Genomic DNA, 13,877 nt, shown 5'->3' with positions numbered 1-13,877 from the left:
ATCTGAAAATGTATCTTCTGAAATGTCGGGTAACGCCTAAAGTTTCTATAGCTAAAATAATTTAGTGTGGGCAAAGAATTGTCTTTGTTTTTTCTTCAGTTTATTGCTAGCATTATCTCTACTGCATGGTAGGGCATAGGTGCTGGAATTAGGAGTGTGTCGAAGTGGTTTCCATTATATACAGGGTTTACAGTTTGGTTCAATTGCTCTCAGCACCCCCACTATACAAATTGTTCCAGCACCACTGCAGTAGGGTACTGCTCTGAGACTATCTCTGGAACGGTGAAGGGTCATGTGGTATCAAGACACCCCATTTTGGATATCTCTACTGTAGATCATCACTGATTGTCCCCAGCGTTGTACACATTCCTTCCCCTTTCTTATCTGTGCCTCTGATTTTGGTTTTCTTTCTACTTCATCACAGATGACTGATAACATTGACTGGTTACAGAGCCAAAATGCACTCTGTAAAGTGGATCGCTATACTCCAGGAGGCGAAGAAGAACAGAACTGGACAGTAAGAAATGTGTTGGGTTTTTTTAATTATTGTATAAATCTATTTTCATAAAAAGAACAGTCTGGAAAAATAACCAACAAAAATACCATACAGAGCATGAAAAGTGATTTGTCTCTGTATGGATATATTAAAGAAAGATAAATGTTTTTCCCAATGAATTTGTTAGTAAACAGGGCTCTGTACATTGCAATTAGATTTTCAATCATGTAATCAAAGATGCCACTTTTATATTATATTACACTGTTATATTACAAGTTTGGATTCATTTGAATGGTTTTATGCTATATGTTTCATACCTTGGAATTAGCAAGGTCTTTGTCTCTCACATATGGTAGTTACTGGTCCCTTACAGTAAGGGATTTACTCTCCAAATGAGAGGAATCAATGTTCAGCTCCATATATTGTAAATAATGTAAGGTTACCATTTGGGAAAATGGGATCTAGAATTTTTTCATTGGTATAGACATTACCTTATCTTCCAAAGTAAAATATTGCATATTTTTTCTTAGGCCAATTAAGGTTTCACTAACAGTGCGGGTGTTGGTTTAATCTCAATGAAAAGTCGGTTGCTGAATGTTCATAATTAATCATCTTGCTGATAAATTTGGTTATAGATCATATACTAGAAGAAAACGTAGGGTATGATGGCACTTTCTCGCTCTGGGTGAATAGTGAGAAAATTTATTCACAAACGTTGTCCTGAGATCAAACGAGAATTTACTTTTAACTTTGTTCACCTCCCTTTTTATTAGCTCTTTGTAAACATTCATGCAAGCAAAATTTGTTCATACAAAAGTTCCCCAAAAGCAGTATTTCTGACCAGAACCATAGATTTGTTTAATACATTTGTCAAATAAGTTATTAGCTGTGATTTGTTTATCCAGCTCTTGTACCCAGAATGTTGTGACGGCACCAGCAGCTGTTATTAGAAATACCAACAATGTGTTTTAGGTTGCTAATGTATGGTAAAGATTATGGATAAGATAAGAGGTATGTATTGTGACGTTCCCCTGGTGTTATCTGGACTGGAGATCTGCTAGTCACTCCAATCCTCGACTCTGGGAGCCAGCCTTACCCTGCTCTGCTGTGAGAACCCCCACTCCTGGGCTGTTCACGCACAGCCTCTGGCATGTAAGCTGCTCCAAGCTATGTGAGTGAGCACTTTTGGCCAGCCACTGCTTGGATTGTGCAACCTATTGACACTAGTCAATATCTCCGGTCCCAGACACGACCCGAGGAACCTCTGTCTTGCAGTGTCCAGTTGTGCCCACTGGGCACTGCAATCTTATATGAGTTTGTCAATTTAACAAAGAAATTGCTATGTGCCAGGCATGTTATCCCAAGGGGAGTCTCTGACACACTTCAAACCAAAAGCACTGCTTCAGGTAGAATAAACAAACAAATTTATGAACTACAAAAGATAGATTTTAAGTGATTATAAGTCAAACCACAACAAGTCAGATTTGGTCAAATTAAATAAAAGCAAAACACATTCTAAACTGATCTTAACAATTTCAGTGCCCTTACAAACTTAGATGCTTCTCACCACAGGCTGGCTGGTTGCCCTTCAGCCAGGCTCTCCCCTTTGATCAGCACTTCAGTCGCTTGGTGGTGGTGTCTGTAGATGGAGGTGGAAGAGAAAGAGCATGGCAAATGTCTCTTCCTTTTATCATGTTCTTTCTTCCCTCTTGGCTTTCCCCCCCAACCACCCCGCCTTCAGAGTCAGGTGAGCATTACCTCATTGTAGTCCCAAACTGACAAAGGGAAGGGGGGTGACTCACTTGAGAGTCCAACAGATCCTTTGTTGTTGCCCAGGCCAGTGTCCTTTGTTCCTGTGAGGCTGGGCTGGGTTTGTCCCATACCTGCCCTGATGAGATGTGAACTGCCCCTCTGCTCCTGGAGAGCTTTGTCTGGGCTTGTTTTAAGCCAAAAGGACACATTTTCAGCCTCATAACTATTTACATGAAATTACAACCTATATCATTACTATAACAACAATGCTCAGTGCATCATGGTGCTTCCGAAGACACCCAACATGACAAACTTTGCATTGGATACCACACAATCATATTATAAGAATGAACATGGGGTTGCAGGGTGTTCCTCCGCGGTACAGAACATCACATATACCATCTTCAAATTATGTGAATTTGATTATGATTATGGTAGTTGTTCTTAAAGTAAAGGCACTGAGAGAATTGTTGATAGGTGCAGTGTATAAAGTGAAAGAATACCTACAATTATTATTTAGGGCTAAATTGTGCTCTTTTACATCCAAAGTAACTCCACCAGAGTCAATGGGCCAGATTCTGCTTTCAACTATATCTGTGTGAGTCCAGACTAAATCCACTGAATTTATCAGTTACTCTGGATTTATACCAGTATGACTTAGGAGCTGCATTTCCTGGGTGGAATCTCTTACAAAATAAAGTATACTTTATTTGGGTAAGGTTGGCAGTATCGGGCCCATACAAAGCCTGTAGCAACATTCAGAACCAGAACTCAAGAATCCTGACTGAAGCTGTGAGATTCATGTTGGTTTTAGTTTGCCTGGTTCATACGAATTTTCTGTGGATTCAGATTAATGTAGTTGTGCACACTGAGTTTTGATGAAAGTTTTGGGTTTATCTGACTCCCAGATAATGATGGCAGTAAAGAGCAGTGTGAAACTAGCAAAGGTTTGTAAAGTTCTCTGTAATGCCAATAGGTTTAGTAGGTTTCAGTCTGTGATATTGCTATCTGTTCACCAGTCTGTGTCTCTCTCTAGTAGTGGAGGCCTGTTGGTCCTGATGTAGCTGAGGTTGTGTCATGGACTGACACTCTGGAGTTCTTTTGTGTAGGTGACATTGTGGGACTGAAGTCTGCTGTTGTCCAGGCTTGAGGGGTTTATTGGATCTAAGCATTACATCCCTTCTCCCACCCAATCATGCAGTCAAGATAAAATACATTATGCATCCCAAAGAGATGTCCTTTTACTATAATACAAGGATGAGATGACCATTAGTTATATATCTTCTGGCATCTGTACACTACACATAGACATAGTGAGTCACATCCATGATGATAAAAATTTAGAATGCACACAGAATAGAACAGCTGCAGCATTGAGGCAGATACATTAATTAAACCGTCATTTCCCCCATCAGGTTCTCATAATTACTAGAGATTTAAGCATGTTAAAATTACTGGACAAAATTATTAATTATTAATTTATTTATTTATTATTGTTTTAAAGTGAACAGCAACAAGAGTACAGCTGCTATATATTTCTTTCTTTCTTGATGTGGGAGGGGGTGGGAGCAGGTGGGGGGAAGCCATCAGATCCACATCAAGCTCCTCCCTTTGAAGCTGAGGGGATATCCAGATGGTCTAATGGGATAGTTACATGGCTATTCATTACGGCTGTGATTGTTCTATTCCTCTCCGTCAAAGTGCTTTAAGAGGGAAAAAATAGTTAAACAATCCCTGTGCTGCAGACAGCTCCTAGATAGATGACAGCAATGCTGGTGGAGCTGTGATGAGAGCACTAGCCCTTCAGCTTCACAAATACAGGCCTCTAACTGGCAATAGCAGTAAGAGCCTTTTCATGAGAGGGAGCTAGCTAAAAGAAGATAACATCAGATAGATACACAAAGAAAGTACCTTTCAGAGGGACAATGGAAATAAGATTAAATTTACTAAACGTCGTTCCTTTGTTGCTGTTCTCAGATAACAAGTAAACTCATCCTCAGTGCTGGAAGGGTAAAGCAAAGAGCAGTCTCTGATCTTTAAAAGACAATGTATTTCTTGGAGAATCAGGTGAATGATATATGTCATTTGGATCCTTGGTTTGTTCATTCACAAGAGATTACACTCAGATGTATCTATATCTTTTTGCTTCTCTCTCCACGGTTGTTAAAACATCCAGTTTGTACATCCATTCATTAGTCCTTGTTATTTACATTTTTCTCTACTATGTAACCCATACAGAAGAAAGAGGCCAGACTACATGCTAGTGTAGGACCTGATCCAACTTCCACTGAAATCAGTGAGAGTCTTACTATTCACATCAATGGGTGCATCTACACAAGAAGAGTTAGTGTCCATGTTGCAGCTGCACTAGTGCTAAGCCACCAGTACAGAACAGGGTTTCATGCCATGATAGTAAAAATGTCATCACGTCTGCACTAGCACTTACATTGGTTCTACCACGGGTTGAGCTGCAACAGTGCTAGCAATTGCTATAATATAGGTCTTGATTTTTCTGGCATAGGCAAGGCTGATGAGAATTGCATTAGGTTTTTATAGAATGCCTTGGACTGAGCAAGGTCTTTGTGCCAAGGGAATATGAATATTGGGAAATAAACCATTGTAAATTTGTGATTTGTTTCAATCCTTAGACTGATTCAGCAAAATTTTTCAAACAAGCTGCATCCGATCCACTCAAAGTCTTGAGCTGGCTCCGAAAAGATCTCGAAAGATGTGCACTTGGAATCCAGGATGTGCTGAAGTCTACCAGTAAACAAAAGGCTTGTGAGAACTCAAGGGAACCATCAATAGGTGGGCAGAGCATCCAAATGCGCAATGCACCCTCACCAGGTGGTTTCAGTGTCTATGATGAGCAGTTTAGCATGGATGTTAGATCCAACAGTGGGTCACCCGATTTTCATATGGAGATGAAAGCAACCTCAAGTCAAAAGGAACCAAAGGACATAGAAGGTCAGCTAACTTCTGCAGATACCAAGCAAGGTGTGGATGAAGTCTCTTTTTATGTTAACAGACTCTCTAACCTTGTCATTGCAATGGCACGTAAAGAGATTAATGACAAGACAGATGGCACTGATAAGTGTATACACAAGTCACTTTTCGCCTCTCTTGGGGAGCCAGGTCACAAGTCTACTGGAGTAGGCACAAATGAAGGCAAAAATAATCCATCAGAGAATTCAACTCATATTACTATGAAGGAAACCAAATATGAAGAGAATCCATCTTCCAAGAAGAAAACATTTTTTTATAAAGAAGTAGATGAACAATCTTCAGTCAGAAATGAGCAGAGTAATGAAAGAAGGTCAGCACAGAGTGAGAACAGATCATGTCATCATAAAAAACGCTTTGGCCCAGATGAATTTACGAATACTTTAAGCAAAGGGATTCTGGTTTATGCCAATAATGTGGTTTCAGATATGATGGTCTCAGTTATGAAGACCATGAAAGTTGAAGTGAATGACTCAAGCATAGCTTGTGTGGTGCTGAAAAAGGTGATACTAAAGCACTCCAAGGAGGTAGTTTCAGACTTAATAGATTCCTGTATGAAAAACTTACACAATGTTACAGGGACACTCATGACTGACTCAGATTTTGTTTCTGCAGTTAAGCGGAGCCTATTCAGTCAAGGAAGTCATAAGGCTGCAGAAATAGTACAAGCAATGCTAAATCGTTTGCATTCTACCTTAATAGTGCAAAAACCAGCAGGAGATAAGTCCCAGTCTCAAAGCCTTGCATATGCATCTGTAAAGACGGGTTCACGAGCAGCAGATGCAAAGGCTCAGAACTTGAGGTTTTCAGCAACAAAAACTGAAACAGTTACCAAAGAGAAAGAAAAAGAAATTACCTGTGCAGAAACAGTAGGTAACCACATAATTAAGCATGGGCTTACTCTATGGCATCAAAACCAACAAAAATGCAACAGATGCTCGAAGTCTCAGCCTTCAGCAAGGGAAGCTGAATCTAAACCTCCAGAAAATCCACACTGGAGTTCAGAAATTCAGAACATGACCAAAACATCCGGAGATGCATGGGCAAAAGATCTGATTGTGACTGCACTATTGTTGATACAGTATCATCTAATCCAACAGGAGAACGCAGGCAAGGGCACAGCTGAAGAGGGCAAAACTAACAAAGCAGGTACCACTTCATTTGGATTCCTCTCACATGAGTCCCATGAAAAAGGTGGTTGCAGTAGTTTCAGACCATCTTCAGCAAAAGATCAGGATGCATCAAAGCAAAGTGATGAATCAGGTTCCCAGAAGTCAGAACTTCAAAAGCGGAACCCTGAAAATGACATGTCCAGTGTCATATTAATGCTCATCCGAAAATTAATAAATGAAACTGGTTGCAAAATAGAAGGCCAGCAAGGAAATTCCATGATGGATGAAACAAACAGGAATCCTGGCAAAACCTCTGAGGGACATGCCTTTTCAGAAGTTGAACAGTCCTGTGAAGAGGCTATATCTGGACTGACAAAAATGATTACTGATCAGTTTGACATAAGTGGAAAAGAGGGGGGCAGCGGGCAATTTGTTGACAGTTTGGTGGATACAGTGACGAAGTTGTGTCTTATGATAGCCAAATACAGCAACCCAGAGTCTGCTCTAGCAGAGATAGGGGACAGGGAAGATGGCACAGGATCTGTGGATTCCAAGGGCACAGGAACCGCTGAGGCTGGGCTTGGATCAGGTGAAGACAGTGCATCCGGTCGCAAAGTGGTAGTGGTGAATCAGAATCCTTCCGAGAGCTTACATAACAAACAGCTCCAAGCGCTCCTCCAGTGGGTAGCAGCCTCTCAGACAAATGTGCCTGTATTGTATTTCTTGGATGAGGATGATGAGTTTCTGAATAAGGTAAGCAATGAAGTAATTGGGTAATGGGCAGGGACTTTAGGGCATGGTGGGATTTAGGTTCTTTCTTCAGTTTTTTGCTATCTTGTGGTGTAAAGCTTTTGTTCTAAGGAAAACTTAATTTCTGGCCTTTTCTCTTACTAAAGTAGTACTCATCGTGTTAATGATGGTACTATTGCCTTTATAAAATAACAACATCATAAACATTAGAGGTGGAAAAAGCTATTATGCCATCTACTCCATCCCCCTCCAGTGAAGAATTGTTCTCTATGGCGCACTCTCCACTACTTTGAGTCTAGTTTTACATGACCCAAGTGATTTTACTTCCACCACTTCCCTTAGTTCCACAGATTAATAATCATAGAATATCAGGGTTGGAAGGGACCTCAGGAGGTCATCTAGTCCAACCCCCTGCTCAAAGCAGGACCAATCCCCCATTTTTGCCCCAGATCCCTAAATGGCCCCCTCAAGGATTGAGTTTACAACCCAGGGTTTAGCAGGCCAATGCTCAAACCACTGAGCTATCCCTCCCCCCCATATTAAGAACTTTTTCATGATATTCCGTTGTATTCCGTTGTATGATACATTTTATGAAACTGACCTCTGCAAAGCACTTTGAGATCTACTGATGAAAAGCGCTATATAAGAATTGATAATTATTATCATCATCATTACTATTATTTATTATATAGGGACACTTGTCAATTTCAAAGTTACATATTGTGGACAATCAGATTTCTTTTCCTAAATTACTAACCTTAGATTATTAATAGTAAAAAATTTTAAAATCCAAATTACTTTTCACTACATGTGATTTGTTTACCTTTTATATTTCTTTCACTTAGAAAGGCCATTTGTCTGGTTTTCAGCTGGACAGTCCTGGTTTTCTAAAGTAGTGTCCCCTGTACAATAGTGATTTAGACCTGGACTGGTTTTGTTTGGTATTTTCATGTAAAGTCAGTGGACACACAGAGGTTGCCAATTTTCAAAGCACGTCAACCCGCCCCCACTGACATGACCTCGCACACACCATGCGTGCAAGGTAATGTCGGCAGGGATGGGATGATGGGCTTTGAAAAATGGCATCCTTTGTGTAGCGTGACCTTTTGCACACTAAGCAAGGTCACACTGACGGTGGCAGGTACACTCTGTTCCCAGAAGTACTGGAGTATCCAATATTCTGCGGACGCGGCAGTAGCCACCCTACTCTCATCTTGGACAATGAAGATCAGTTTTAGTGTTACTTATAGTAGATTTCATTTTCAGGTTGCTGCAATTTGCTCTATATACATAGGAAGTTTAAGAACAAAGAAATGGAAACATTCATGTTGGTCTTAGGTTTTATAGGCTTGTCTTTACAAAATCTAAATTATGGGTCAATTTTGAGTTGACAGTGCCACTTTAATGTCATAGCTCTACTAAGTTTTACCCCTTTGTATTATCTTAAATAATTCTTCTCTCCCCTTGGTGTTTTTACCCTTCAAATATCTGAGGACTTTAATCAAGTCCCCTCAGAACTGTTACTTAGCCAGGGTATAAGTAATTAGGTTTTTTTCAGTCTGTCCTCATAAATCAATCTCTCCATTCCCCTAGTCATTTGTTATTCCCCTCTATATTTCCTCCAATTTGTTAGTATTACAGAGGCATTGCTAGCTAGCTAAAGCTTTATTTAGATTTATATATTTTCATTTAAAGCAAGAAGAAATATCTTCCATTTCACACTTTAATAATTGAATTTAGTTTCCAATTTTACACACCAATTCTTACTAGGCTAATTGAATTGTTTATATATTTTAATAAATGTTCTGACTTCATCAGAAGAAGCATTTCTTTTAGCTTTGCCCTGACAGTCTCACCATTTTTGTCTCCCCCTAGCTAAAAACACACTGTCCCCAAAACCACAAGACTTCAAACACATCCAATAGTATCTCTGATGTACCACTGTTCAAATTTTAAATTACAATTTTAAAATTATTCCCCTTATTTGGCTTAATCAATTTGATCTACTCCAAGGAAAGTTGCTGGAAATGTCAATTTCTGCCAGCTGCTTAAGTTCTTCAGTGCTGGCAGCCTGCCACCCTGACTCGGTTGCTGTATTGAGGCCAAAAGGCACTCTAGCCCTGCTGGGGAAAGTGGCAGGCCTAATTAACAAAAAGTTCACATCTCCAGAGTTCCTTTTATAACAAACCAACATTCTCCCTCCTAGGGCTTTTTTTCCCCAGTCTTTCTTCAGGTAGCAAAGAGTTCTCCACAGACAATCTTGTGGCAAAGTTCAGAGTGAACTAACTTTTCCTCCCTGTGGTTATATTTCCAAAATAAAATCCAAACAGACATTGCTTCCCTTTGCCTGGGAGAGATTCTCAGCTCTTCTTGCTCCCTTCAGGTCTTGGGGCAAGGCTGGGTTTATGTAGTATCAAGTATCTTGATCTGAGAGTAAACAAAGAAAAATCTGCATTGGTCTCTAGACTTCAGATAGGCTACCTTAGATTCTACCAAGGCTCTAGCTTGCCTATTCCCAGGGCAGTTCATAGAGCTCATCCAGGCAGTCAGTCTAACCAAATGTAGGTTAGAAGATTTAGTGATGGAATCCAGCACTTTAGTCACCTCCTAGGCAGGGTTGCAGATGAACAAACCAAGCATTTACAAATTGAATACGATAATGTTTCCCCACTCAGCAGGTCAAAGACATTCTACTTTAGTGGACACTGCCAGAGAATATCTGAGAAGCAGACTGACAGAAGACAATGATAGGCACAGATGCTTCAAACCTGGGTTTGAGAGCACATTCAAAATGTTTGTTCATAGCTTTGAAGAGCTTGGGAGGCAAAATTCCCCATAAACTTGCTAGAGTTCACAGCCATCAGGACAGCTCTCAAATCCTGTCTCCTACAGATCAAAGGACTGCCAGTGCAGATTCTCTCATACATTCTGTTTATGATGTAGTACCTGGACAAACAAAGGGGAGATTTGTTCTCTCTGTTGAGACAGGGGGCAATCCTTGGGAGTAGTTAATCCAGAATAAAATTTCTTCATCTGCTCTGCAGCTGACAAATATAAGAACCCTCCACAATAGCCAAACATGTTGATCATCACAAGTGATCACATAAACCATTAGTGACTTGTCCAATATTTGCTAGGTGATGTCATCTGGACAGGTGCAGGCCTAAGTTATTTAGAATGTTGAATATATATTTAGCCTTTGGAGAAAATTCTACAGATCAAATTATCTTGACTGAAAAGTTGGCCAAATTGATAAGACATCATGCCTCCAGATGAATCTAGTCATGCTATAGACTACCTAATATTCCTGTGCTGGAACATCTCAGAGCTTTATCAGGTAGGGGATAGTGGCTTTAATAGCATGTATCACAATATGCCCTTGTCTGAAATTAATAGGACTGCTACGTGGAGTTCGGTTCACACTATTGAGAATCACTATTCTCTCAACACCACATCAAGAGCAGATACTGGGTTTGGAAGATCGATGCTTCATGTAATGTTCAGCTAATAGTGTTCCACAGTCCACCTCCTCAGGGAGGTCACTGCCTCCTAACTTCTTACAGTGGGGCTTTGTGGAAGCAGTGTCATGAAGGAGAAAAGTCAGTTATTCACCAATAGTAAATTTTGTTCTCTGAATGTATTGGCTCCATATAGCCACACTGTCCCCGCTTCCCCACTCTTAATATGTCTTGTTACAGAGCCCACCTACAAATAGGGCTTCTGGATGTAGACAAGAACTGAAGGATGGTTAGAAAGGATGGGATATCTATGACCTTGTTCTGTGGACTGTTGGAAGTGGGGGAATTGTGCACCCTCCCTAACTGCCAGCTACTGCTCAAATATAGTTCCATGGTCGCATGTCTAGGCATTTGACTCCTGCAGTGTGGCTCTGTGGAAGCCATACGGTCAGAGAAGAGGAGTTATTGTGGGTAAGTGACCCCTTTTTTCAAGGGGTGTAAATACACATAAATAGATGAAATTAAGAAAAAGAAAATACAGCATTTCCTGACAGACAAGTCTAATTAAACTGTGGAATAGCCTCCCAATGGAAGGGTTGGAAGCCTATTGCTAGGGACATTTAAAACTAGACAGAAGAAAGTCTGGATAATTGATTACTGGGAGCAAGCTGGCACTGAGGAATGGATTCTCTGAGGTCAATAGTACTAAGTCTGTCAGGTTGTATTTCTATAATTTGAGTAAAAACCCTAGGATTGGAATGTTTTTGCATTTTTTTTATTTTGTAGAAGAGAGAGTACATAGCCACAAAGCTCAGACATAGATCTAAATCTTTCCAAGTCTTGAAAACTTAGGACCTGATCCAAAAACAATTGAGATCAATAAGAGGATTTCCATGGACGTCAGTGGACACTAAACCATGCCCATACTCGCTATGAACTGGCTAAAGATATAGAAGGCAAGAAATTCTGAGTGAATGCGTATGAACACACATGTCCTAACATTTACTTCCCAAATTCTGCTCCATTCTGCCTTGTGCTCGTCAAACAGTGGGTGTTCTTAAATGCCATATGTGCTCTGATACCTCAGCATGGTGGAATAATAGCCTTCCATGTTGATTATGATTTCCAGTCATGTTTCATTTTAGTAAGAAACCCTCTCTGTATCAACCTTGCTTTCTGGCATTTGATTTTCTCCCCACTCCCTTCAATGTTTTAATTAAAAAAATGATTAAAACAAAACATTTTTCTCTGAAAGTGCCTACAGTTTTTTTTGTCACGATGGTATTTAGCTGTAGTCTGCTGTATAATTACACATTTATAAATTTTAAAAAATTGCTTCCATGCCAGATGGTAATGGCTTGGGAGTCAGGATATGTTGTTTAGCATCAATACTATTCTAACTGGTATGGAAGAAAAGCCCTAAACATCTGAAAAGAAGACACTTTTCAAAGTGAAATGTATGGCATATTTTCAGTTGCCTTTGTCTGTCTGCATACTAAAACCAATCAGACCCAGGATGACTTAAATGCAGCCAGGTACTCAGAACCTGTTGCCAGAAGTCTTTTCATTTTCTTCTTCTGTGGCCCAATAACGCCTATTCTCCTTGGCTCCCAGTACACAACTTGATTTCCTTTTTAAAAAATAACAGACACAAAAAGTGGTGCCAAATTGTTTTCTACAGAGATAGAAGCCAAGGAACAATGTATGCCTTTCTTGAACCATAATGCTATTAAGTTATCACTTGACACTACAGCCCACACATTTGCATTTTGGGCCAAACCTTGATCACCTTATGCACTTAGTCTCATTCAAGACAATGGGACTGCTCAAATGAGTTAGGAAAGTAGGGGGGTTTGCAACAAAGTAGCCACTGATGAAGATTTTTCTGATATTCAACCTAAATTTTCCCTTTGTAAACCTTAACCCATTTCTTCTAGTTATTACGCCTTTGTATTTAACACTAAGTAAGTCTCTCCCTTTTGGATTTTGTAGAGGATTATCTTGTCCCTATTTACAAATGACCTAGCCAGACTAGCTATTTGGCTCTTTTAATCATTCCTCATAGGTCAGCCTCCTGCAGCACCTGGGAATTACTGGGCTTGTACACCTAAGAGCATAGAATGGAAGTAGGTGAAAGAGAAGTACTTCAACACCCTTGCCTCTCATTTCTCCCTTTTAAAATATCCCATTTATGGTGTATCATACTTGTGTTTTGCTTCTGTTTATTTCACAGCTTCAACAACTGTCATCAATAGCAGTGGAGAAGGGGTACAGCGTGGGGGAAGTCATACAAGCCGTGCTGAAGTATGAGAAAGAAAAACAACTGGGCGAGGCCCTGGGAAATTTTGTTCGGTTGCCAGTGCTGGACTGGCTGCTTAATAACCTGTGAGCAGAGGCATCTCCTCTCTCTTCCTCACCAGCAGTGCTTCGTTTCCAGCCAAGCACCTATTACAACTCCAACATATCAGACTCAACTATCCACCACTGATTTGTAGGATACGATATTATCAGTTATTCTGACTCCTGCTGGACAAGCATATAAATAAAACAAAACAAATAGCTAATGAAGTCTGGTTGGAAAAGTTAATTATATTATGTCCCTTTTAGTTGTCTCTGTCAATTGAATTTTACACCTTGTGGCCTTCGATGGCTGCTGAAATTCTCTCTCTTCCCATGCATCTTTTTTAAGCACAGTCTGGTCTAGGGGAGGAGGATTTAAGCTCTTTAACAAGACTTTTTACTGTATTTGGGGCCAGGTTTGAACAGTGCAGGGTAGTTCATAGGCTTGATTCACTCATGCCAGCCAGATTCAGTTTGCATCCTTCTGTGTCCCCAGGGACAACTGCTCTTGAGTGGACGTGATCCATCAGGGAAGGGCAGCTTTAAATTCCTTGGTCATCCTTCTCTCTGCCCAGAAGTTCCAATGAATAAATGTCTCTCTCATGCATCTTGGCCACTTCTAGTCCCCCAGCCAGTGCTGCACACTTTTGGGGTTGTGGCTGTCAGCTCAGGGTCCCTCAACAAAGGCGGGGTTTGACAGTGTAAGACATGCATCTTGGGGTGTATAATAGTCATCTTAGGGCATGCGGGGTATATACAAACTTACTATACACTAGTAAGTATATACTATTACATTTGAAAAATTGTGGAGAGCTGGGGGAAAGCATGTAGTGAGATATCACAGGGACTGGATGTTAGGTCTGGTCTTATGTAACATCTTCACTCGTGATCTGGAAGAAGGACCAATTCACAGATGAGGATAATAGGAAAGAGTCAAAATACCACTGAGGGCAGAGAATGGGACCT

General features: G+C 40.3%; 1 protein-coding gene across 1 annotated transcript; it reads left to right on the top strand.

Annotated features, from left to right (window-relative positions):
* Positions 1 to 424: 424 nt before the first annotated feature.
* On the top strand, positions 425 to 12,960 carry AKAP3 (A-kinase anchoring protein 3). Its single transcript, XM_077807410.1, has 3 exons — positions 425 to 517; positions 4,897 to 7,116; positions 12,805 to 12,960. The coding sequence occupies exons 1-3, from the start codon at positions 425 to 427 to the stop codon at positions 12,958 to 12,960; spliced, it is 2,469 nt and encodes an 822-aa protein (XP_077663536.1).
* The last annotated feature ends 917 nt before the right edge of the window (positions 12,961 to 13,877 follow it).

Source organism: Eretmochelys imbricata, chromosome 1 (assembly GCF_965152235.1).
Source record: "Eretmochelys imbricata isolate rEreImb1 chromosome 1, rEreImb1.hap1, whole genome shotgun sequence".
NCBI lineage: Eukaryota > Metazoa > Chordata > Testudines > Cheloniidae > Eretmochelys > Eretmochelys imbricata.
The sequence above is the reverse complement of the archived record's forward strand: the minus strand, read 5'-3'. Positions and strand labels throughout refer to the sequence as shown.